At 38.8% G+C, this 27,935-nt stretch overlaps 1 protein-coding gene across 1 annotated transcript in view; it reads right to left on the reverse strand.

Annotated features, from left to right (window-relative positions):
• Positions 1-750: 750 nt before the first annotated feature.
• The window catches only part of LOC107193661 (protein trachealess), a 45,111-nt gene continuing 17,926 nt past the window's right edge, over positions 751-27,935 (reverse strand). The window contains exons 2-11 of the mRNA XM_015583150.1: positions 21,758-21,996; positions 11,514-11,590; positions 10,353-10,442; positions 5,956-6,145; positions 4,868-4,989; positions 4,120-4,313; positions 3,654-3,760; positions 3,055-3,202; positions 2,640-2,764; positions 751-2,086 (exon numbers count right to left, since the gene is read on the reverse strand). Coding sequence (XP_015438636.1) covers positions 798-2,086; positions 2,640-2,764; positions 3,055-3,202; positions 3,654-3,760; positions 4,120-4,313; positions 4,868-4,989; positions 5,956-6,145; positions 10,353-10,442; positions 11,514-11,590; positions 21,758-21,996 — 2,581 coding nt within the window. The 3' untranslated portion in view covers positions 751-797. The remainder of the gene's footprint in view (positions 2,087-2,639; positions 2,765-3,054; positions 3,203-3,653; positions 3,761-4,119; positions 4,314-4,867; positions 4,990-5,955; positions 6,146-10,352; positions 10,443-11,513; positions 11,591-21,757; positions 21,997-27,935) is intronic.

The following is a 27,935-nucleotide window of genomic DNA, read 5'->3' on the forward strand; positions in this document are numbered from 1 at the left end:
ATTTGGGGGTGTAAGAATGAACATATGGCGAACGAGGGGAGATCACAATTTGGACGAGCAGTTTTTAGGTGGAATTGAACTTGACATTCTAGGGGTTGTTGATAAATAAAATTTAGAATATTGAATGTTACCTTCAGCACGGAAAGCTACAACAAAATTCCATAGAACATCGACTTGTCGACAAGATTTTAGCTTCGTCTTTTATCTTGACTGCTATACGGTTTGAAAGTGTCTCATACATTTTACTAAATTGAACAAAGCACAAATGCCTGACACCTTGATCACTTTAAACTATCTTTATCCTCTAATGAGCGCGCCAAGGCAGCCAGTACCGCTACGAAAATTGCACATCAAAGATTTACGGAAGCCCTTTAAACAAGGTTTAACGCTGTGATCATCGCCGACTCTTAATTACATAGCATCTAGAATGACACAAAATCGGCGTGCTTCTATACCTAACAATAATAATCTAACCGTGAAGTAAAGATGCATCCTCATTTTGCCGCACTGAGTGCCGCGGCGCGTCTGTCGCATGGCTACACACACCGATCCTCGAATTCAACAAAACAGATATTTTCATCATTCGCCCAAGTAGTACACTCGCGAACTCCCCTCGCAGGGAAACTAAAAAACAGAGCGTAAAGAAAACGAGTGAACGAGGAAACGGTAGGGGTGGGGAGCAGGAAATGGTTACAGAGACGTCGAGGTGAAATACGATATCACTGATATGCATGTGAGGGCTTTGGGCTCGATTTCAGTTACTTAAGTACACGAGTGTCGCGCACGGGACCACGCCACTAGGATGTCGAACTGTACCAGCCGTTCGTCGTCGATTTGTTAGTCGGATGATAGATGTGAAAACCGGCCCCGGCCGCTGGATGATGATAGAACTGCGTCTGCTCGGCCAGTCCGGCGGATGCGTACGCCGCCGCGGCGTCCAACGCGCTTGGATGAACAGCGGCTGAATACACTTGTGGTTTCACAGGCAACGGTTGCGCCGGTTCGTACTGATGGCGTAGCACCGGGTCTGTGTAAGCGGACGAGCTCTCGTAATTGCTGATTACGTTCACGGGATGTAGTTGCTGTTGTTGTTGCTGCTGTTGCTGCTTATCCCGCGGCGAGACGGATGACGGGGGTGTCATTGCGGAATGATAGTCGACCGCGTAACCGCCCGCGGTGGAGTAGGAGGAGACCAGGCTGGTGAAGGCGTCGGCGCAACTCGTGCCGGCTGGACCTTTCTGGTTATGCGTGGCCAGGACAAACTGATGTTCGCCGTAGGTGCTGGATCCTTCTGAACCCGGTGGAGTAGGTAACGGTCCACTGGGTGTGGCTTCCCCGGCGTAGTAGGTCCCACCGGACGATGGGGTACGCGTGCTGCCGCTGGAGGTAATTCCATGGACGTTCGCTCGTATCACGCTCTCCCTGTTCGCGTACAATTGTCGCAGAAGAGCCGAAGCTGGCAACGGAGCGGTGCTCGACTGTTGGGGACTCAGGTGTCCTAAATGATGATGTGCGCCGATCCACTGTATCGTGCTTCTCTGTTGCTGCTGCTTCAGCAACGCGTCGGTACTGAAGTCCGTGGGCTGATGGAGAGTTGGTGAATGGGATTTGTTCAGGTTCGCGACCGGAAGATGCTTGGACATCGCTTGTTCGAGATCCTTCACCGAGGTGCCGGTTGTGTCCGCGTTGGTCGTTCTGTCGTCCACGCGTCTCGACTTCGGACTGGGCGCACAGAGTGCCTGGTCACCTCCCGAGATGGAGTGGTTCGAGGGGGCTGGACTTAGGGCGTGGTTCCTTTCGTTGCCCGTCACCTTTGCCGTTGTGTCCTCCTCGTCGTCTTCTTCTTCGTTCGAGCTGCTGTCTTCCTCCTGCAGCTTTCGTTTGTGACCGCGTAATTTTACTACAAGAGTACTGATGTTTCCTACGGTAGTTTGGGGGTCTTGTTGCAATTGTGCGAGGTTGTCGTGGTGTCTGCTACCCCGTTTCTCGCTTTCGGAGCCGCGGGTGTCGTCTCGGTCCTCGGGCGGAGATCTGTGCGACGAGTGTTCTGGGTGCTGATTTGGTGGTCCTCCACGACTCCTACCTTCTGAAATAAATAATGTAAATATTGTAGTTTAGTTTTGATTTTTTTAACTACGTTTTTGTATAGTCTTTATATTATACTAGCACGGTAAGTAATACTATAGAAGTTAAAATCCAAAATAACTTCTACTTGCTTTGTTTGATGAAAATCGTGTGCGGTATTGAAGGATAATGGTGAATATTTTAAAAATATCATGGCCATTTGATGTTCTTGTAATGTACTTAGAATTTTATAATAAAATTGTATTAAGAAGACGGAGATGTGAGAAAAACTTGAGAAAATATTGTATATTGACTTTCAGGGTGTTAATGAAAAATTGTGGTTTCTCGTGCGCAATGAGTACCCAGATAGCACATGATGCCTTGAAAACCCCCATTTTACGGCTGTTTTAGGTCTAAGGCTCGTTTAAGCCGTCTTCAAGGCGTCATTAGGAGTCATGTGCTATCTGGGTATTAATGTTTTTAATATTGTTAAATATTGGATAAAACAAATATTGTATCATAGAGTTTATCAAGGTAGAAAGAGTTATTCAAATATTCACTTTTTAGGCGCGTACCTCCTCTGTCGGCATCGGGCGATCCATTCTCTGGATCGTTTCCAGCGGCGTCCTCGCGCTTGACACCCATCACGCCGTCTTCCAATTGGCAACAGTCCATGATTAAATTCTCATATTCACGACCACTAAACAAAAAAATATATAAAAATTATTCCTCTGTAAAAAAGAATAATTTCAAAAAAAAGAATTTTAAAAAAAGTACAAAAAAATTCTACGTTCAGTAAGTTTTACTTAGTAGAAAATTTATAAATGAAAAAAATTTCTTCTTTTCTGAGGTATTGAAGAATCCTATTGGATATGTACGTTAGATTCTGATAAAAAGGTAATATATAGAATAAACGTAATCGATATTATAATATATATTATACATATATATATGGAGATATACGAGTATTACGAGAATTTGGCAAGTTACCTTATGACATAATTGACACAGATGATATTTTGCTCCTCAGCGTTTTTCGAATTGCACACAACAGTCGCGCACGTCTGCAGCCAGGTGAATCCTCCGCTCTTGTTCATCAGCCTATAATAATGCGTTAACACCTGCCCTTTGTGAATCACTGAAACAAATCAAATCTTTTTGATGAAAACCACGCAGTCCACGGAACAACAAAGGCTATAAAAGCATTTCAGTATATTGAATTTTTCATATATTGAATTTGGGCTATTCGTAACACTTTCAATGAATTTTAAAAACAGTTTTTCTCTTGGTCCCAAATTTTTTTCGAATTTTATTGTACATATTTACTAAAAGGGGATATATTCGGCAGTCTATTAATTGTTTATGTGATTTATTTTCATCGCAATAAAAGTAGTGAACTATTATAGAAATCATTGTTCTCTATTATTTTTCATATGTCCCAAATATACACTGCCAAGCTCTTCAAATGTATTACGAAGGTAAGTCGGGTAAAGAGTTCGGAAGAGTACTTTTCCCGATTACTGCAATTTTTGATTACGTTAATGTTTAAAAAGTATAAACAATAGGAAAACGATGAATGAAATACTCACAGTCGATGTGAGACTTCCGAAGACGGTTCGCATCCTCCCCATGGCACAGCGTATAAAGATTTTTCCCCGTTAATTCGTCAGCGGTATAGTCTAATAATTCGGATACCCTATGTAAAACAAAACAGTTTTATAAATGCCAGTCGAACTGAAGGGAATAAATAATTATTAACACCTTGACTGCCACAATTTTTTACTATTAGGATAATATCATAACAAGATGTATCTGTTACACTTTTTTCTGTTATAACCCATAAATATTTATATGTTCATTTATACACTCCTTGGTTGGACCATGGTTCTAATTGTTCAACTACTAATTTATGTTTACAAAATTGTAAATGTCATCGTTTAAAAGTCAAATGTTTTTGTAATTTAATGAGGTTGATCACCAGGATTACCACCGTGACAGTCAACGTGTTAATCGTTTCGATAACAAATTATCGGAGAAATTATATTGTCCACTCACTTTGGTTCGCAGTGTGCTATCCGAAAATCGAAGTTAATCCGGGTGACGAACATGTCGGTTTCAAGGCGAATTTCGTGCACACTTGGCGGAGGAAGTGCGATTGCCAATCCAACCATGCCCATCAATGGCGGCGCGGACTTTCTTGTATGGCTAAACGTATACTGCGGTCTCAAACGGCACAGTAACAGTACGACCTGAATTTATAATAGTTAATTAAGATCCATGCTTTCGTTAATTAAACGTAATTGTTTCGCAAAAGAGGTCTGTTTAAGAGCGAAAAATAACGAAGAGAAATTAAGAGTGCATTCCGATCTGAAAAATCAACGACGACAACGTGTTTTTGTTACTTTGCTTTTTTCAAATTTACCATTTCAAAGACGAATTCGTGAAAATTTATGCTGAAATTCAAAATACTAATAAGGATCTGTACGTGACGTCATTCGTTGTCATGATAAATATACGGCCACGACTTTAAAGTAAGACTTTCTATTGATCTATACTTTTTATATTCTAAAAATTGCCCAAAATCGATACTTCAGATAGGAGTACCTTCTTGATTTTAAAATTGCTTGGATTAAAGTGCAATATACGTTTATTCAGATTAAAATGAAAAATTATGATTGATACAAATTACTAGTTTACAAAAATAAAATAAGTGCTTTATAAGATTAAAAATATAAACTTCATGTGTACTCTATGATCTTGTTTTTTGAAATTTGTGGAAATTATGTTAGCCGTCAAGACTCACCCTATAACCAGACGATTTAAAATGGCACCCTCTTTTTGTTAACGTGGATTTCATCCGGACGCAGAACGCTCGGTCGTATCCCTTATAGAGACCAGTCGCCGACAAGGACATTACCGAGGACACTGTGTTTAAAAGAAGAATAACTGCTATAAATATAATAAATAAATACTAATCAATAATTTAACTTGAAAGAATACAGTATACATTTCTCCATATAGAAACAAAATTTCTGGGATGAATAAGTAAGAGGAAAGAAATTAACATTAATTTGGCGGATAAAAATATTTACTACATCTTCATCCTTTCAGAATTTGTAAAGTAACTGTGATTGTTAAAATAATTCTTGTCCAAATAAAATTCTGTCCTGAACGAACTGAAGAATGTTACTTTTTTTATTATTTCGAGTATTTCCTTTTTGCGTATTCTTTGATACCTTTTTAACTATTTCAACAATCTAACGAACACTGCAACTAAATTAAACGTTTAAATGTAGCGAATCTACACCAAAATTGACTTGATTCAGATGACTAGACTGCGGATATTTATAGAAATATCGATTTCTGTGGACTAATTTACGTTAAGTCTGTTTATTCTGTTCAAGGTTTCCTTAGATTCAAAATAAAATTAAAACTTCACATAAGTTCATTAATATTTTCATTACACCGAGTTCCAAATGATCACGAACACTATAAATGTATAAAATCCGCAGTCCACAGATGACGTTTCAATTTCAATGATCTCGGTAAAGATCAAGAAAATATCATTCTATTAATGCTAAGAATAAAAATTCAAATGAAAAATACAAACATCACCAAAACATTGAAACATTCCACATAACAAGCTGGTATTTTATCTGTTATTTTCACTAAAATTCAGTGAGACTACATTTGAACGAAAACAGCGGGCAGCCGCCATCTTTGTTTTCCCGCGATTTTCCCCTTTGTATCTTTCACAAGAATCATTATAACTCGACGGTGATTATTTGACAGTTATCAGCAAACAATCTCGACTCGAATGTCTTTATTTATTGTGACGAGAGATACACATCGCGTAGTTCGTATAAAACGTCATCGACGCGAAAAATTTACCGTCGGGGTTCGCAGTGGAAGACGAACCATGTTCTTCAGAGGCAGCGCTGCTGGGCGACGCCAATCCAGAGCTTGACGAGTGTGGACCGGAAGAAGTGGTCGAGGTCAAACCGAGGCCTAACTGCTCGGCGACTTCCGCGTGGTCTTGCTGATGAACGTAATCGAAAACGCTTGATCCCGTCATCTCTACCTGAAATCCAAGCACGCGCGCGCCATTTTTATTCTGTGCATCATCGATTGAATTCGCGAAAGCATGTAGCGGTGGAAGTCAGTAAGTATACGCTTGAGATATCTAGAGGTTTAGAAAAAAATCTTGTGTAACAATTTAAACGAAAGTTATAAACTGTGAGGTAATTTCTATTTTATAATATTTTTCTACGCTGAATAGTGAATATGTATACTATTGTTCCAGATCCTTTATAACTGTTATATTTTATTATATATATTTTTTTTCTTTCCTGTTTTTTATTCTTTATTTTTAAGCCAGCTCTATGTACCAGTAATTTTTGTGTTACCTTTATAGGATTTACGTAACTGTAAATTTACTGGTTAATATAAATGAATAAATAAAAAAATTTATATTGAGATGATGTATTTATCAATTCAAAAGTTTGTTACAAAAATAGTTTATACACTGGGAACAGAATATTACTGAAGGTAAATCCGAATGAAAACTACATTAAAGCTGTTTCTTCACTGGTATAGTGTTCCCACCATTCGATTACAAGTTTTTGGAAAATATAATATCTACTCTATAGTTTTCCTATATTATATTGGTAGTCTAGGATACAAACTTAAAATAGTTTCAGCCTTTAGTTAAAAATCAAACATATCCTTATGATAATAGAAATTTATTGTTACAATCATCTGTATCGAGTTACCTTCTGTAATAAAGTAGTTTCATTACGTTCGTAGTCAGACATGCTTCTACTTTACCGTATTACATTAACTATCCTATCTTCCTTAATCTTACATTCAGACAATGTTTCTTACAATATGCACCTTTATATTAGTCATGAAATTTTAGAAATAGACAGAAGTAAATGTATCATTAAGGTTCACCTCCGTAATATTATATTTGACGAAAATATAAAATTTCCTCTGGTACCACTCAGCAGAAGTTACTTCCGAAAAATAGATTTTGATACAAATTTACAAACATTTACATAACAAAGTAACGAAATAGGAAAAGGAGTTCTATTTTGACACATATTCCTACAATTTAGTGAGCTTTTAAGGGGGTTAATCTCTATCACGTGCACGTCACAAAGACAAAGTACGTTCCTACTCTTTTCATTCTTAAAATACAATTTCTCAGGGAGTAAATAGTGAATTAAACAAAAGATAGTGGAGTACTTATCGGTACACCTAATAAATCCCACGAGCTAGATTATCAGCGAAGAAATGTTTCTCACAATATGCACTTCTACACCTTCTCATCAAATCTTTCAAATAAACAAAATTAAATTTATAATTGTATACGTGTCGCATGCGTAGTTCCTTTAATCTCGATCGCGCTCACGTAACTCAAAGACAAGGTATGTAAATCCCTGCGGAGCTAGATTACCAGCGAAGAGGGGGTCCCGGGTATTCTCGGCGTCGAACGAAACTCTTAATTCCGACGGAAGTCAATTTCATCGGCGCGGAAACTTTAATTTCAATCGAACTTGCCCGCGGAATAATAAAAGCCCCCCTGGTGGTATATACCCGCAGGCACCAGGCTCTAAGCTCTTTGCGACCTATTAAAAACCCTCGCAATTAAAGACCGACGATTGGAGGGAAACGGTTGTATAGGCTGTCGTTCTTGCACGGGGATCTAGACGACAACAGGCGGGTGGAACGGTTCGAAAAAAAGAGTCTCCTCCAACCATCAACGGATAGCACCTCGAACGTCGTCTCGATTTCCATATCGGAGAGTTTTCGGTCGGGCAACGCATGCCCGATTCTGGTGCCTTGGACGGAAAGAGTCTAGTGATGGCGATCTTTTGTTGGAACGATCCAAATTTTATCTCCTAAAACGTTCGATTTTTCACCGATCATCTTTAATCCTTGCGTGGGCAACCACCAAAGTGTTTACGGTTATTGAGCAATTGGAATACCCCTAATTCTGACAGATTAGATAAATATAGATACTTTTACTTTCGTATTTTTTCGAAACTCTTTAGTTTTCCCTTCCTATAATAGACCAAGTGCTGTTTTAGACAAGAAATGGGTACCTGGATATTCGGGTTACCTACACAATGGTTAATTCCGATCTATTAAGGATCGTTTTCTCTGCTGGATTCATTAGAAAACGGAAATAGAATTTTATGCTTAGAGAGTGCTAGTAGAACCTAAGGACAAAAGGTTTAACCAATCAAAAAGTACATTGGTACATACTATTGTGAATTCTTGCCACGAGCGTGATAAGAGTGACACGAAGGAATCCCGTATATTTCAAACGATGTGACTGGTTGGATTGATTGAAGTCACTCTTGTCCAGTGTTGGGAATAATATTATCGTATACATGGTTGATCGGTTGTTTCTGATAAAGATGAAGATATGATTCGGCGGCATTGTAAGAATCAACCGATCAACGTCATATACGGTAATTTATTTCTAACACTGCTAAATGTGACCAATGAGTGCAAGAATAAAGTTAATTTAAACCTCTTAGTACCGTACAATTTTTCTTGTCTACCATCTACAAATACTTTGGAAAATATGCATTGGTGAAGATATTTATTAACCCTTTTAAGTTTTTCTGGCACCGTCCAGAAATACCTTGAAAAATATGCGGATTTCCAGGTATCTATTAAAATGAAAATATTTCTCTTAAAAATGAAGATATTCTCACGGTCTTTCTTTATTTTATTATCCCTATCCAGTAAACGTATGTTCTAGCGATCTAAACTTATTTTGTAGACATAAAGTGTCATTACACGTGTTTAAATTATAATAAAAATGGAAAGCCGATGTATCGGTTCGGGTTATTTTTGGGAAAACCCACAAAGCCGATATATCGGCTCTAAGGTACTAAAAGGTTTACAATTAACACATTTCTTCTAAAGATAAAGATGACATTACACTTTTTTGTATTCTATTGTAAAGTGTATTTTGTTCTACACAAAAAATGTTGGAAGTATGTTACTTCAGTCAATTTCTGTATCGGAATTTATAATTCGTATTACATACAAACTGCCAAAACATCGGCTCAAAATATTTGAGGGAAAGACTGCAGAGCCGATATCTCTGCTTTCGGGTACCAAGAGAGTCAAGCATCCCTTTTAGGACATATCCTTTTTCTCAACGATTCTTAGAATCTCATTGCCGATCCTTCATAAAAGATCGATTCTTAGGATCGATCCGATTATTACGCAGGATCGCCGTCACTAATGAAAGAGTATATATCCACCACGGGGAACGCCAAGGGGCTGTCGGCGGCCATGTTTGTGGCAACGTCGGCGCCGGTTTCCCGAATCCCCGAAACACCCTATTGATTGCTCCACGAGTCTCGCAGAACCGAGCTGGTACACCGGTCACCTCCCGCGTACACCTCCTGTTCCTCCCGCTATCGCGTCGTCTCCCCTCCCTTCCACTGGTCCCTCTATCTCTCTTCGTCTATACCCCTCTGCCCCCCTCTTTCCTCCTCCTCTTCTCTCTTTTCTCCATCTACCTTCACGGGCAGCATTAGGAATGGCGAACACGCCGCCGTGCAGAGGCTACGTGAGCCGCATGCGACCACCCCCGCCCCCAACCCACCCATCCTTCCCTCGTCTATGTCATGCTTGGTGCCAGCCAGTATGGCCGCCAACTCATACAACCTTCTCTTTCTCTCTCTCTTTCTCTCTCTCTCTCTCTCTCTCTCTCTCTCTCTCTCTCTCTCTCTCTCTCTATCCTCTTTTCCTCTCTTGACCTCTCTCCCACAATCATCATCCGCATCTCTCTTTCTCTCTTCTCGTCGCTAGCCAGCCACACGCTTCTTTTTCCCCGTGTCTCGCGCTCGTTCCTTCCCTTTTTCCATTCCCTTCGTTTTCCCAACGCGGCGGGCCACCTATCTCCCACCTAGCCACTGTCTCTACCCTTCTTCTTTTCTTCATTGAGGCTTCCTCCTTCTTCTAACCGGGGCCTGTGTGTTCCCTTACTACTATCTTTGCCCTTCCGGCTCGCATACGTGCCATCCTCACGTGCATGCCTGTGTCTTATATGTCTTCCGCTTCATTTCATCCTCCTCCACCCTCCCACCAACCTACCTACATCACCTATCCCTGCCCCCCTTCTCCTTTCCTTGGTTGGTTCCCACCTTCTACACCCCTGTGCCTTACAGCCGACCGATCTTCCATCAACATCCCCGCGCGAACGAGCCATGCTCACCGACGAGACGCCCCCGAAACGGTGGAAGAGGCTACACACTCACCTGTGAGAGTCCAAGGTAAATCGAGACGGTCTCGGATATGTACAGGAACCGTCCATCAGCGGCGACCGCCATCGCGAAGCCGTCCAGCGACTGAAACGGAAAATATGGGAGCAATCGGTCTTCGGGCTGGTTCCATTCGTTTCTTTTTTTTAACCTTCTACAACCCCGTGTGACTTTCAAGTCACTGTACAGATATATCGATATTTTTTTCTGGGTCGAATTTAATTATTTTTTATCGTTATCCAGCATACATATCGTGTTCTCTAACCTTTTTTTGGTAACGGATAAGATTCCTTTTATCGAGTCTAGCCTGAGATATCAGGGTAAGAATAAAATCATTGAAAATTCTACATTCAGTGTTAGTTTGCATTAGAGGTTGATATTTGTTGGTTTTACATGAATGTTTCTATAATTACGAAAAAATTTCAAACTATAGAGGGGACCGAGGCGACCTGGTAACGCTTTTGTTTCCATTAGTTACACCCGGTGTTTCCAGGAAGCAGAATCGAATACTTTGTTGGACCTCCCTCGTTTGTGTTCGTTTCGCGGAGAATCATTCGAGTGTGTTGTTTTTTGCGGATTTTGTGCAACCAATAGTTCTTGCGTTATCTTTGTCGCAGTAAAGTTTTGTCACGGTTTGCTTGTGTATCACGGTCGAGGGAGTTCCATCTGATGTAGAGATTAAGTCGTCGATCGAGTTTCTTGGGGATTTGGTTTGAAGTTATCGCGGGGGTATTTGTGAGCAAGAAGAATTTTGCAGGTTCTTTTTGAGTTTTTCACAGGATTGGATGTTGTAAATGTAGGCGAAAGGATTTGGACTTAGAACGAATTGGGCTTTCATTTAGTTTTTAGTATGAAGGATTTGAAATTCTGATCCGTGACGATTTTTTAGACGTCGATTAACCTTTTGTACTTGGTACAGTTTTGCAGTAACTATTCTTGATGAATGTCTCCTTTGAACTGTTTAATAATTTAAATCGGTAGAGTTCCAAATCGTTGACTTATTTGTGCATTATGCATTTGTTTTCGTGGATGATTCGGAAATGGTGTCATCGTAAAGTGTGTATAGGTTTATAGGAATTTTTCGTTGTTACTGTTGCAAAAACTTTCGAGTGCAAATGGTTAGTATTAATATGGTTAAAGGCGAAATTGAACACTTACTTGAAGGATATGGGTGCCTTGATGCACTTCGAAGTGGTCCACGGCTGCGGATGCTGAAGACCTCACTCGGTTTGCACCTAAAACAAAATAAATTGCGAAAATGTATTAGATTCGTTATTGAATACACATGCTTTATTTAGAATTTATGTTGTATGTAATCAGAAGTGTGTAAATATCAGTAATAGACGAATCACTTTTTTCCTACAGTAAAGTGTACAAATAATATTCTATCAAATCTATAATTATTGTACAATTTTTATTTTACCATTTGTCAGAATTAACAGAAATAATATATCTGTGTAAAAAATGGGAAAACGATTTAGAATAGATAAATTAAATTTCTTTTATACGGAAATATTTAAACTTCTTTTTTATGCCCCCTTCAAATATCTTTAATATGCTGGTAAATTAACATCCATAAATGTTTTTAAAATACTTAACCTTCCATTAAACGAAAAGGAAGCTGTTTAAATTACTTTAAATAATTGTTTAAATTACTTCTTTTTTAAAGGTTAAGTATTACTACTTATCGTGATAATTATTTCTTGAATATTATAATTTTAGATAATTAAAATTCATGAAATTTGAGTAAATTCATTTCACATAACGTCTCACATTGAGAACTCTTTCGGACGAGACACTCAATGCTTCGTAATGCAGTCTCAGGAAATATCATTACATCTTTCATCTTTAAAGTCATAAGCTAATAATAAACGAATAGAAGTCTATCAAAATATTTTCCAAGAACGTATTATTCGTCACTTTGTGGTCTGAAAGGACTTTACATATGAATTATATTTACCTTCAATCAATAGTGCTATCATTCATATGTAGATAACACAACTGTGGACATACATATTGACACAGAAAATGTCTGTCTTCTTCATAATACATCGTGTAATCAGTGAACAAGTTTTTATTAATAGTACGTTTTATCTTCAACTTGGTTCTGGATCATATTTTATTAATCGAAAAGTAATACCCCTTACCTAAATCTGAATTAAAAATCCAATTTTAAGGTCGTCATTAGAATGCGCATTCTATGGATTTATAATAAGAAGTTTAGTAGACTCTAATAAGATTATTACTTTATTTGAAACCCAATGAAATCCTTATTCGAATAACCAAATTCGACACATATCCTGTATTATGTTTCGATTTTAATGAAATCTAACTCCGTCGGTCGTTCAATTCCTATCTACAACTATCATCAATCACAATTTTCAAACATACAAATAACATTAAATTTATCTTCAAATCCTACACTTTCCTCACGTCAATGACAAAGCATCAACTCACAATATTTCTTCGAAGTTCCGAATAGCGCAATCCTAATCCTAAGTGATGGGCGTTGGGATCTCAATTTCGAAGCAATTTAAAGTTTTTCAATACTGTGAAAATTCGAATCACTTCGAATATGTTTCGATACCTACAACTGTTGAAAGTCTTGATAAGTTTTGAATTTTGAGTCTTGAGTCTATAAAGATTTCATAGGTTCTGAATGTCACGGAAGTCTTGATAGTTTTTGAAGTTTTGAAAGTTTTGATATGTCGTGAAAGCTTGTTGGGTATTCAGTATCTTACAAAACCATTTTCGAATGCTTTTGTCCTAGCAATATTATGAAAAGCATTCAAAATGCCTTTGTAACATACTGAATACTCACCAAGCTTTCAAAACTTTGAACACTATCAAGATTTCCAAGATTTCCAAGACTTTTAGGATCTATCGAATCTTAAAAGATTGAAGACTAATCAACACACAAGGTTCAAGACTTATCAACACTTTCAGGAGTTTTATCCCGTAAACTACAGACGACTCGTTACAGAGACGAGTCTGAATTTTTATGTTAGTATCGCTATCTAGTGGAGAATTCCGAAAGCTCTAGGCGTTTGAGTACCTTCAATTGACAGTAAGTGGCGCACTATGTCCATAACGGTAATGGAAATAACGTTCGCTTGGTTATTAAAAGTGTTACGAATGAACAGCTAATGGAATTTCGTCGATTAACAGGAATTAAGGGTTAAGTATAAAATTACATTTAAAATGATTTGAATTTTTCACCACATGTACACTCCTGCTAATAAGTATATATTAGGACACTTATCGAGTATACATTAAATGTTAAGTAGCATTACGAAATCACTGAAAGTCTGACATAAATATTATTTAAAGGATATTAAAGCCCGATGGACAACGCTTATGTTACTATGAAATAATAACGTAGCATACAATATACAATTTGTATGAAACATCAAATTTTGTTCACACATACCTGATGTCCTAATACTAATGAGTAGCTTACGAATTTTATGCATTTATAGCCTATAGGTGCTGCAAAATACAATGAAGGACAAGGCTTTCGTCAGATGCAACGTGTTTTCTATTTTCCTTTGAACCCATTAAAATACTTAAGAGAAGAAAAAAATTTCTACTTCTGTTTTTGTCTTGAACAACCTTCTAAAATTTTATTATGCATAAAAATCCGCAGACTACTAATGAGTATTAGTGTACATATCGCCCCCTTACTAAAAAAGTGATACAACTCAAAAACATTAGTTTCTCAAAAAACTGCAGATGACTGTCAGAAATCAAATTCTCGCTTCGAACCTTAAGAGTGACACAATTATTCTCTGCCAGCCAACTTATTGAGCTAAAGGATTACACTTTTGACGATTGGTCCAACAGTGTTTCTGCAACTTTTCCATATCGATAACACAAAAAAAACGTTGTATCGTTTTTATAACAAGACTACGATATTCGAAGCAATTCGATATGCTTCAATGCCCATCGCTAGTCCCCCCGGTGGATCAAATGGAATTTCGCGATTCGAGGAAGCCAACTCGAACCACCGTAGGACGTCGATCGGTAAAAGTTTTAATCGGTATTCACGTGTCGTGCCCGACGCGAACGAAACGACGGCGTGTCGTTTGTAGGAGGAAAACGTTCGTCGTCGGACAGGCGAAAGTCCGATCGGATTATTCGGGGCGGGAATCCGGGTCCGTGCCCGGCGAAATATCGGAATTAACTTGTTGACCGAATAGCGAAAAGGTGGGCCAACCGGCAGCAGCAGGCTCATCAATCCAGGCTGAGTTAGAAGATTCGGCTCGATTCCGGGGCTTACCAGATTAAGCGGTTCGCTCGCGTCGAGTTTGATCGAGTCTGCCTAAGTCTTTCATTACCGTCGAGGAGCAGGGTGGGTTTATTATTACGGTAAGAAGACGACGGACTCGTCTTGTTTGTTAAACGAGGGGAGAAAAGAAGACGGCGAAGGGGTGATCACGTGGGCCCACGGTCAGGAGGCTATCACCCCCAGGGTGAATAAGTGTGACTCACAGTGGTCAGAATAAACCGAAGATAGCCCCCTGATCATTGGACGTCCATCAATTCGACCAAACCGGTCTTTATTAACTCTTTGCTGACCCGTCGACTTGGATTTCCCTGTAACGAGCCAGGGTCTTTCGATTGCTGGAATCGAGTGGCCTACTGGTGAAATTAACGTTACTTGAATATATCTGACACCATTGGTGTTTCTTTGATGAGAAACTTTCTATCTGTTAAAGTACCGACTACAGATGTCGTGTTTTAAAATTCTAGTTTCCATAGCTTGTTTTTTTATCTGTACAATATTATAATGAAACAATTTTTAAAATTAACTGGTTCATAAGTACTGTGCTTGTATACTGCATAATACGTTGTGTAATTGTCGTTACCTATTGGGTAGAGTGTTTCTGGAATGGTAGTACAAATTGAAAGGATGTGATGATACATGCAAAAATAAGTCGAAAATGTAGAAGAACATTTTTTTCATATGACGCTCCGTCTCCAGAATAATCAACATTCATCTAACGCGTGTATGTATCAGAGTTGAATCTTTAGGAAACTTGATCTACATATATTTACACCATAATTTTGTAATTAATGAATTATTGTTCTGTTAATACATACATTCATACTTCATTATTACAGAAGTTACACCGGTTACTTTCATAAAATATAACACAATTATGTTTTGTTGAATTAGACGTGTTCATTAAGTCTTTTGCTATACATTTCAATACATTTTTGCATCGATGCATACGATCTGTTCTTCTGAAAACGTCATTAGTGTTAGTTGCAGCTTTTAAAATTTCATTCGTATTGTTTAATTTGTATTATAGATATTTTTTTCGTAATTAAGAAAAAAGAATTGCATGTATGTGTTTGTAACAGAATATCTCAAGGGTCCCTGTAGGTTTGTGCTAATCATAGAAATTAATTTTGGGGAAAGCGAGTATTACGTATTTCCGTCGGTCGTCGCAATATTTTGATAAATAACTAAGGGGACGTTTTACTGGGATGTCCAGGACCGTAGCTGGTGGATATTTCCTTGGGGAAGGCGGAAAAATATCTGCCGCTATTGCCACGATCAATTTGGGAAAGATCGAACGTGCTAATGTGTCTCTCGACGAACCCCGAACACAGTATTCTACTTTATAATATTTTTCTTTCCCACCTTTTCACATTCTCGCACTTAATATCACGATCCTGTCAATATTTAAACATTTTTCTGCTTAATGTAATTGAAAAACATTTACACAAATATTTTGTGACACAATTCTATCATTGAAACTCTAAACTGAGATCTTGGAATAAAATGTAATACGTAGATTGTAGAATTTATGAACTAATTTATAAAAATAAAAGTTAAACAAATCTACAGTACTGGAAATATTTATTGCATCACTCGAATATTAAACACGTTATCATGTATATTTATTGCAAAAATGTGTACCTCACTATCATGGCCAAAATAAATTGTATACTGCTATAACAATTGTGCTACTGTATGAATTTGAGAGTGATACAATAAATATTTCCAGTACTGAATATTTTTTATCTTAAGAACATTAATGCATCAAAAACAATCTAATTTTCATTTCATCGTATCTCACATATTTGTATCCAAGTGCATAAAATCTACAATTTATCAATTAATGAAGTATTTCTAGCGAAATATTCCTCCGTGAAATTTTGCCTACTTGCATTTTTCTTCCGAAACAACGGTATGTCGTCGACGATTTCTTTTCGCCGCGCTATCGACGAAATTTCTCGAGAACAGTAGACACGAGGTGGATAAAACGGAAGATCGTGGTAGCAGAATTGCGATAAGAGATAGAAAAAAATCAATTTAAAATTACGCGAGCCATTCCGCGCAAACTAGTGCCCCTATAGATGCACTGTTTGGGAGCCATTCCGCCGTTTCCGATTGCTTTGCCAATTTCCATGCGACTTTAGTGGAAACGACGAACTGCTCGGGGGCGAGTTAGTAAGTGAAATTATCATTTAAGGGTTCTCTCTCTTCCGTATAATTGTTTCGTATGCTAAATGTTATGGGATTCTGCATTGCTTTAATATCGCGATGGGAAATAAGGGTAATTCACTTTAACGTTCTTTTTATTCGAATTTATTTTGTTCTAATCGAAGTAACTATGACATTACTGTACACATGTCTACCATTTTTAATAATATTATATGAAGATAATGTAAATTTCCATTGGACACTACATATTGCCGTAAAGTACCTATGTATTTAATGCTAATATTTACTGTGTCACTTTTTATTACTCTATTCTTTACTAACAAGGAATGTTCGCGAAGTGATAAACGCCAATTTTTCTGTAACTTTGCTTAATTATTTATAGGACCAACCTATGACTTTTGTGGTACGTAGTTGATGCTACTTTTAGACTTTAATGGAGAAACCACGCTTTTTATCCGAAACGTTCCTTTTACTTATTCGCTTGTAAATTGTGAACTACGAAAAATATCGAAAGAAGTTTAGATAAGATTTATGTCGTTTTTAGTTGTCTATATATCGGTAGAAAGAAATTTCAATCATTTTAAGGGATGGTTTCTCCCTTAAAATCAAAAAGTAACATCTACCAAGTACGGCAAAATTCTTGGATAGGTTCCTTAAATCGGTTACTTTGGTTCCATAAATAGTTGAGCGAAGTTACAGAAAATTCGGCGTGATCGCTTCGCGAACATCATTTGCGAGTTAAAAATAATTTCCTTCTATGATAGGGCAGGCCAACCGCTAAACAATACGCTAAACGAAAAATATGTGACATTAAAAGTGCAACAACACTCCATTTATAAGCATTTAATAATTTTCATTTCTTTGCCTAATGGTAATTCCCTGGTACGCAGTTAATTACTGGTTGGTTTACCGTAATTTAACTTTCTGTCAATGGCATAATCTAGTGGGCAGAACTATGAACATAACACTACCAACAATAGGCGTATGTCTACTTTTATCGGATCGATAAACATGACAAAAACGTCTGAAACTACTTAAATCCGCAAGTGAACTAATTTCTTCGTTTGCATATTACAATGAAACTTATGAAATATCTGATAAAACTTATAACATTTGATCATCGTTATAAAATTGTACTAACCAGTCATTTTTACTGCTTCGGTAGTTCTAATGTTAACCTTACGCAGAAAACAGTGTTATTAATCAATAGCAAGTGTCACCCCGATATATAAATATTTTTTTCCCCATTGTACGATCGTCCGGGCTAAAAAAAAGAAGACAAAATAAAACGTCAGTCCCCGTCAGGAGCGCCGTAAAGGAAATAAATGAACCGACGTGTCTGGAAATCTTTAACGCATTTTACTTCGTTAAGTCGAGAGGTCTCGTTCCGCTTGTGGTACTGACATGTGCGGGGGTGGTGGTGGTGGTGGGCGAGGGTTGAACCGGGCGGACTGGATTTAGTTTGACGAGGAGCTGCGGCGGCGATGTGCGGACGGTGGGGCCTTAACTCGATTTTCGTTAGTTTAGTTACATTGGCGGTTGGTAACGCGAGGCCCACGCAGGGGTTGCTGTGATTAGATTTCCATGTAGGTAGCGGCGGCGGTGCACAGCCCACCTAAGCCTTTATGTGTGCTCCCTCCCACCCCCGGTTTATATGTATGCGTCGAAACCCTCCCCCTATGCTTCTCTACGCCATGACAAATATTAACTCAACCGACCAACCCCGATTCCGAAAGTAGTGCCGATGAATAAGTGAATTCCAACCCAACGACGCCTTATTTTCGCTCCTCTCGATCGAAAGACGCTTTGTCCCGGGCGCTTACTATTCCAGCCTTCCCGAGTCTGCGGTGCATTATTTTCGGAGAATCGTGCCTGTTTCGAGCGTGGAAAGATTTTACGGAGAGACCAGATGATTATAGGGGAACGGAATGTTCACACTTATAAAAGAAATTTCGTAGAATTCTATTTTTTAAAACATAAATCGACGTAAAAATATCCAAAGCACGGGGATCTCGAGTGGTTCTGTAATATTTTCACAGGAAGATAAAGAATTCTTTGAGGCACTTGCCCCCCCCCCCTCCCTTTGGCGGAACAAAGTTATTTTTGGCTCACCCTGCAAGAAAAAAATTGGATTTTGCCCCCCTCCCTTCCCAGAGTTACAATATTTTTGCGTAATGTTTAAGATTGCAGTATAATTTGAAACACGACCAACAGCTTCTATTAACAAAACGCATACATTTTCAACGATTTATGACTTTAAAAGCAAAATAAAGTGTGTCTGGCTACGTACAGCCTTTTCACTGTGGCAGTCGATGTGCTAATATTTTTGCCCCCCCCCCCTGGCTGAGAACTGGCTACGACCATGCTTCGAAGACAACTCTTGTATACATACTTGTTCTTCGGCCACAATGAGCATTTTATGGACCACTTGTATACTCGTCGTCCTTACCGAGAAAGGTTAATTCCACTTTAGCTTAGACCAAGTTTAAATCAATTAATGAATACTATAATGCAACAATTGATTGATGTTGTTAAACCAGTTGTCGTAAAATGGCGAATTAGACGAAACTCCTGAAAACCAAGGTCATAATAGACCCCAGAATTACATTTCAGTGTCTTCTTGGTCAAGCGAGAGGATGATATCCCCGTTTGGTTGGATCGTCGCCTCCCATTTTCGTTAAATGAACCACGAAAATGAAGAAAGCCAATGGCGATCGTATCGCTCGATTATAGCCGACAATTCTCTATTACTATGTATCTGGGAATCTCGTGCCAGGCTGCGTGGTCACTCGAAGTTATAAAGGATATCGCGAGGCTCGATCTATCGCAGGGTTGCTTACGCGAATTCTTAAGAACGCCGGGCGGCCGACCTTTGTCCAGTTAATTCGATACCGGTGTACCGTGAATTTCCATCGAAATTCAGACGTCACCCCCCGTTTTACGCTACGCGTCCCGTATCTCGGTGAATTAACGATACGGCTGATTCAAGCGTTTGTTTCTATCGTCTCGCTGTTAATTCGCGACACTGCGGGAATTGCTTTGATTACTTTTCTATTAAATTTTCTTGCATCCGGGGGAGGTTAGTTGATGGAAATTGTTTCAATGGTTTTGGAAAGGTTGAATTGTTTTATTGATTAGAGGTAGACTGTGGATTTTATGCGGTAATGAAGTTTTTCGAGCGTGTTAAATGTAATAACACGTAGACTGTAATGAAAATTTAATCAATTTTATTGTACAAGTATTTCCGTTCCTGTTTTGGAATTGTTATTTTGCGATAGTTTATGTAAAATAACAAAATGGAAATTAATCAGACATTTGTTTTCTCTGTTAGTGGTTCTATTAGACTAAAAACAAAATAAAAACTTTTTTAAACTACACCAAAGTTTTAGTTTCATTAAATTTTTCGTACTACATTCTGTACAAATACAAATATGTTGAATCTACTTTCCATTTTGTTTAAAAAATGTGATGTTCCTTTAATGCTTTCACTGTGGTGATATTACTTCAAATACCTATACAATTTTACTTAATTCTGTTTAACGATACTGTCTCAGTTTAATATTGTAAAAACATACAGTACCGCTGAAAGGTATTCGAACTCCTGGATTGGCTTAAGAAAATACGAAGAACTTTATATCTATTGCATTACTGGTCGTTCCTTTATTTTTTACGATATTCCACACACAGTTCTTCAATATCTGCAGTTTATTTGCAATATCACCGATCGAATAGCCTTCACCACGAAGAACATATACACTGCAGAACGTTTATCAAGTCATTCAAAAATTTTTTTTCGTTCCAACAAAATATAGCTTAAACTAATATACCTATATAGTTTATAATTTAACCATCTTTAACTAAACTTGGCTCAAAATTAACTTCTTTAAGTGAAACCTCAAAATTTTTAAATAAATACCTCCTCGTTCCAACAAAATATCGTTTCATACGGTGCATTTAATTTGCATGCGACGAATCACGCTATTTGCGTCGGGTTTTAATGACAGTTTCGTTTTGCAATAAGCTGGACTTTCTCCGGTGCTTTCACCCCGACGACACGTTCCGCCGCGCGAGTATACACGATCGTCGATCTTCAACAACGGATCGACTCCCCTGTCGGGGTTAAATACTGATCCATCAGAGGATATCACCGGCAGATATACTTTCTAATAAACGGGGGCTCCAATCATCCGTGTCGTTTCCATGTTGGAGCAACTTGTGGAAGAGGGATTTTGGGGGCCCAGGAACGCGATGAGGGTTGGGGAAGAAGTATTAAGTTGTTGTGAAAGTTTGGACCCTTGATACCAATATGTGTCAATAAATAAAAATTGCAACAGTGCGACAAATGAAATTGTACTGGTTATTTTTTTGTTATGTACGTAGAAGTTGGAGCTAATTGTTTAATGGATATTTAATATCGAGTGTAAGCTCCTGGAGCACAGTTGTCAGTTTGTTCGTTCTTACTTGTTATGCTTGTTTGGTATTGCTGTTTTTGTCCCATTAAAAGTTTAAAAATGCTTTGAAAATTCCTCTATGGTCTCAATAGATTAAATCCATTAAAAAAACGAGTCTCGGTTATTGCTTTATTGAGAGCTTGAAAATGTTTCGAAATTTTGTATGTAATCTGAATAGATAAAATCCACTTAAAAATCACAATTCTCCCCTTTGTTTCCATCAAAAACTTGAAAATACTTCGAAAATTCCTATAGGTACAATCTTATAGATGAAGTCCATTAAAAAAAAATCCAAGTTCTCCCACGTTTTTGTTTTTCCATCAAAAACATGAAAATGCTTCGAAAATTCCAATAGGTACAATCTTATAGATGAAGTCCATTAAAGAAGAATCAAAGTTCTCCCACGTTTTTGTTTTTCTATGGAAAACTTGAAAATGCTTCGGAAGTTTCGACGCAGTCTCAGTAGGTGAACAACGACCCCGAACACCGCTTACCTTTGACAGATTTATTTGGCGGCGGCCCATCCCGATTCCATGGCGGGTCTCCGTGACTCGAGAACTCCCGAAGTTTGAGGAACGAGATGGTTAGCCTTATTATGGAGGCTTTGTCCAACTGAGAGGTAATAGCCGCCGGTAATGGCAGCATTTTCGCTAACTCGTAGAACTCGAAGTTCTCCTTCCCTCTCCGGGACCTGGCAGCGTCTCGGCTCTTCTCTTTGCGCAGCTCGAGGATACTGTAACAGAAAACGGGAATTGGCCGGAGGTTAGACGGGCAGAAGTCGCGTGATTCGGATAAATCTAATTTTTTGGTCGCTGCTTCGATCATGTCGGATACGGTTTTCCTAGTGGCACGGGCGAATGGGGCGAGCTTCAATTTCATCGTGGGGAAATTCTCGAATTCGCGGCTGATGTCAACCACAAAGGGGAATCAAAGATGACATAAACGTAGCGAGTAATATTGTCTCTTTTGTTTGAAATATTGAATGATTTGTGCCAAGCTTATTGAAATTTTAACGTCGACTTTTGATGATGTATATAATTAAGAATTTTTGTATAAAGCATATTTATGAAATGTAAGGAAGATGAAATTTAGTTCTACAGAGTAGTTGTTATTTATTATATTCTAGATTATCAATTAATTCTGCTATGGTCGTGGGATCTATTTCGACCCAATCACGTTTTCGTTTCATTAACACTATTACGATTTTACACACTTTTTCCACCTAATTTTAATATTATCTCTTCAGAAAATTTCTTAGATACAGCGAAACGTGTAAAGAAATTGTTATTGATCTGCGTCTTTCTCCTTCCTCGACGTTATTTCAAATATAGCTGAATTGAAGATCTAGCTTGTAATATACATTTTGCTCGATGTAAAATGATAAAAGTGTACTCAGATGGAATATTAAATATTACAGTTTTTCTTACACTGATTAATTTGTTCAACATATAATTACAAGTAGATATTAAGTCTAAATTGAACATACGTTCGCAATTTTGTCCATCTACAAGGAAACTATTTGCTGATTCTATCGGAAAATGCAAGATTTTTAATGTTATCCTAACATTGCATAGGCTTCACATTATCTACTCCAGGGTCAGAGTTGGGCACAATTTTATTCGAATAATACTTAGTGAAAAGTAAGAATATTTAGGGGCGTTATCCCGAGCTTTAAACAGTTTTGAGATTAAACAATTGTTTACAAAATATCGACTTATTGAAGAAATATTCTTATAAAAATTGGAATTTCCACGTTTAAACGATTAAAAAAATGATGAAGCACTTTTTTGTGTTGCCTACACAAGGGTTAAAAAAGGAACGATATTTCCGTACTGTAAAAAATGGGTTATCGGATGACACCGGTCGAGTCACGAATCCCCATGCAATGATTCTTTGCGCGGAGGTCGACGATTTTACACGTTTACGACAAATTGAAACATGTTACCGTCGTCGCGGCCGGAATAGAAATACGCCTCTGTTCCAGCCCGAAATTCAATTATATTTGTTGGCCCCCCTTAAGATATTCGTTTCGCGTAATCCTTCCGCAAGGACTCCCGGCACTTGATATGCCGGCAACGAATTAACTGCTCTCCCGGAATCGTGTTACAGCTATTGACCTAGAGTACGTAGCACCCCCGGACCCAACTGGTCCTTTCCGTGCCCGGGCTAAGTTCAAGTAGGTTAATCGATTCCGAATGCAGATCCATCCGAGTCGAGATCTAACCAATCCTTTCTGTTCGTGATCGGTTGAAACGTCCGATTTGTCCAGTTTGGGAACTGTTGCTTTGAAATTCATTGAAGGTACACAAACACGGCGGATAAAGAGTGTTCACTTTATAAACAATTTAGGAAATCCAGAATTTTATAACATATTTAACCCTTTCGATATTGTGGACGACTATAATCATTCCACGAAGCAACCTCTGTACAGTATTGGGCTCCTTAAATGGATTAGTCAAGACAGTCCGTAAATCGTTGAAGTAGATTCAATATTAAATTTTACTGTTAAAATTTCTACTGGAAGATTTTTTTTTATTTAAATATAATAATTAATATTTAATATTTGAACGTACAGAAGCATCGTCAGCTTCTGTGTTGCTCCAATGCGCACGTATGGTTCGTACTGCGGTATTGTGCAATACGTTTCGTGGCAGATATGATCGTATCGAAAGGGTTGAAACATGTAGAAAATTAGATGGAGTTGCGTGGTCGAAGGTAACTATATTTAAACCCCTTTACCGCTGTAGGTGCCATTGGGTGTTCTGTTATCGATAAACACTACTACATACCATCCATTGTTTATGTTAATCACTAGAGGAATAATTAACAAAATTCTGAAAAAAGTATTTTTTCTTAAAAAGGAAAATTTTCAAACACTTTTTTCAAAATTTTACTGTAAGTTTACAACCTTTATAATTAACTTTTGTTTCAAACATTTATTCCTCTCGCTTGTACTTCAACAGTTACTAAAAAATGGGAGTGCCTCTTTGAGGTTAGTTTTCACACCCTTAAAGGCCGATTGGGCACGAATGAAACATACCGTTACTCATATCTTGAATCACTCTACGAATCCACAAAGTTTCATTCCAATCCGCGAGACAACGTTCGCGATGTTCCCTTGTAAGTACAAAATGCAAAATTCTATACCATTTTAATTTGACCATATTTCTATCTGGAACTGTCAATTTTCTTAAACTTCCGCAGTCTATTATACATTCGTTTGTTCTTTATAGAGATCCCGTGACGGTGCGAAACGTTCGACGATTTGACGCGGATAGGCGTGGCGACGCGGTCGCCTCGTCGTCGTCGGCGGTGGCGGAGAGCAAACGGCGCGGCGGCTAAAGCGGCCACCGCTTCGGCGGGGCATACATTATTCAAACGCTATCATGCCTATGTTTGCCGACACGCCAGCCAGTGTATCTGGGTGAATGTCGACGTAACATTAACCACGCCCCGGGGACGGCCCTCCGATTCCGGTTTTACATTTAAACATTAAACGGCTGACCAATGGCGAACCGTAATCCGTATTATCCGAGCGTGAGAGAGACAGAGAGGCCCGTTTGCCCCCTCCACTAGTGGGCCGGCTCGCGGTCATTAACCTTTTGTTAACCAGGGAATCGGCCCCCATCGACCGACGCCGGCGATACATACATCGGGACACGACGCGGCGACGTATCGAAATTTCAATCGTCGCGCGCGCGATTTCCCGCCGCCCGACCGCCTACCACCTGCCGGGAAGGAAGGGGCGCGACGATGCAAATTACGTTTTCCATTCAACGGGATGGGATCATCGTCGAAATAACATGTTAATCCGGACGACGCATATACATCGTACGACGAACGTATTTTTCCATGGAATTTCGGTTCGATCGGTTCGGGGACGAATCTGTGTACTGGGATTAAATGTTTTGTAAGATTGTGAATTATTACCTATTTCTGTTTCGTTAAGATTTTGAAGACCAAACAGTTGTTTACGGAAATGTCATGACGGGAATGCAAAACGATTTAAGAAAGTATTGGGAATATGATTATCAAAATAAGGATATTCTGTAAGAAAAATCGTATTTTTGCTTGATGTGCTTCAATAAAATTGATTATAGGGACTTTTGTATTGTTACATGGCATCCATTACTGTTACTACTAGACTGCGGATTTTATACATTTAATGAATAAAAGAAAATATTATCATCAGATGCAACGTGGTTTTTGAGAATTTCATTTTCGAAAAGAAAAATATTTCACGTCTTACAATATAGTATGAAGATTCCATTTATGGAGAGGTAACGATTAATTTTGAAGAGCTATTACGATACAAACTGGAAATGTACAGGATCTTTAATGTAATAATATTAATGCGAATAAAGAGAATTCAAAAGGGGACAAAGATTACTGTTCAGTTATTATTACCCTAAAAATTTTCAGATAAAAATTTTACGAGGTTCCAGATGCATAAATAAATTATACATGACGTTATACAAATCGAACCTTGAACGGTGCCTAGTGAACACCTTGGCACACATAAAACAGAATATTTCCATGCCCCGTTTATCATTGGTCTACGTTACGTAATTCATCCTGTCAATACGAAATCCTGATGTCTCAATACCAACAATAAATCGATTATATTAACCGAACCATTCCGATATTCACGCAACACTAGCACCACATACACACATACACCAACACAACTCAAAAGAATTACAAATGCTTTTTTTTTAGAGTACGTATCCATTGGAGACATTTTTTACACTAGATACGCTCGAGAATATTTTCAAATTGTGTATCCACTTGAAAGTACTTCGGAAACTTTTCAAGAAAGTGCTTTCAGAAATGTGTCCATTCGAACTTCATATACAATACCGCTCAAAAATATTCGAACGCCTAGATTGGTTTAAGAAAACAAAGAACTTTTTTATATATTACACTACCGATCGTTTCTTTCTTTTTCATGATATTCCACACACTATTATTTGATATCTTAAGTTTACTTACAATACCACCGAGCGAATAGCCTTCACCACGAAGAACACACACTATAACAATTTTTCTCAGGTCATATTTTTCGAAATTTCAAGGTTATAGATGCTTCTTTTTAAATGGTATTACATACTTTTATTATTGTGGTGTAATAGTTGAGTCAAGACCAATCCAGTGACCTAAATACATTACTCTATTTATTATATTACGAATATTATACCTAAAATGGTATGACATTCATGTGAACTTGAGTACGAAAACTCCACAAATGTAAGGGAGTAGATTTACATAATAAAATAACTACGATAAAGTAAATAGTACAAGAATGTATCGAAGTTGATGGCCATAACTTTGACCGTTTGTTAAACTTAATTTTTTGCAAATTAAAAGCAAGAGAGATATTTAACGTGCTCACGTGAGATGGGACACCCTGTATGTGGCTTTTATTATCGAAGAACTTGCCCACCGCTGCTCTAGACTCTAGAGCAGCTCGCGATAGTTGTACTCTCAAATGGACACGTACCCAAGCACTCATCTTCTTACAGAAGATAATCCTCGTGCCTACTAACCCCACCACCGATAAACACCTTCAATCTCAAACAAACAATTCAACTTTAATCCTCGATCCAACCCGTCAAGCATCCCCCAAGAAAACCCCTAGACCCAGCTACTACACTCGTAAACCGACCAAAGACTCCCAAGCGGATCACCAAAGCTGTGCGTGTGCCGCGGAAAAACTCGACTGAAGCGCAATTAGACGCGCCATTTAGCCTGGGGTCGGAAGGGTTGAAAACAAGATGGGATTTTTATTAAGCCGCTATCGCGCTTAACGGCTGTAAAACGACGATCCCCCGTCTGTTCCATGTCCCCTTTTGTCGATCGGTCGGGAACGCGATCCGGAACGACGACATCGGACCATTACCGCTCGCGCCACTCAAAAGTCGTAAAAACCGAAGAGAGAAGAGGGAAAGCTGGCTGAAGACGAGCCGCTACGAGGGTCCACACTGTCCTCTTGTTTTCACGTTTCGACAAGGGTCCCGTGGCATCGCCTTCTGTTTTCGCCAGTTTTACAAAGGGTCCCGTGGTCTCGCCATTGTAACCGCTCGGTTACAGGGCTCGATCCGGTCCCAACGGGACAATCACGGCGTTTCTTCCTACCCCTGCTCGTCGAACGTCTCTCTCGTTGACGAGAGAACACGGAAACACCGTCGGTACGCGAAAATTTCATTTGCCACCGATGCCGGCCACGCGATTCTTTCTCCCGTTAAAGTAATCCCGTGGAGCAATTTAAAGTTTAGACCCTGGGACACCGAAGTTCCTTCCGCAGTGTATACCGGGTATAGGGGATTCGCGTCACGGATGTCGGCGCCGTGGTAACTATGCCCCTTCCCCTCGCCTCGGGAGCGAAATACCGGATTGGAGGGAGAGGTTCGCCGTGAATTTGGTTAGCGCTGATATGATTTAAATGAACTCTTTGCTGTTTGAAGTTGTAGTTTCTTGGGGAACTGTGTTCCTTAGTTTGGAACGACGTTAGAGGATTGGATGGTGATGGTGTTGATGATATGGACAAGGGTGGTCCAATAGAAACAGGCCAAGTTACTGTCTTCTGTTGTGCGGATGTTAGAAAATTTTATGGTAGGGGCGAACGTGATACAGTGAATCCTCGATGAGTGTTCGAAGGCTCCTCGGCATTGA

Source organism: Dufourea novaeangliae, unplaced genomic scaffold (assembly GCF_001272555.1).
Source record: "Dufourea novaeangliae isolate 0120121106 unplaced genomic scaffold, ASM127255v1 scaffold25, whole genome shotgun sequence".
Taxonomy (NCBI): Eukaryota; Metazoa; Arthropoda; class Insecta; order Hymenoptera; family Halictidae; genus Dufourea; species Dufourea novaeangliae.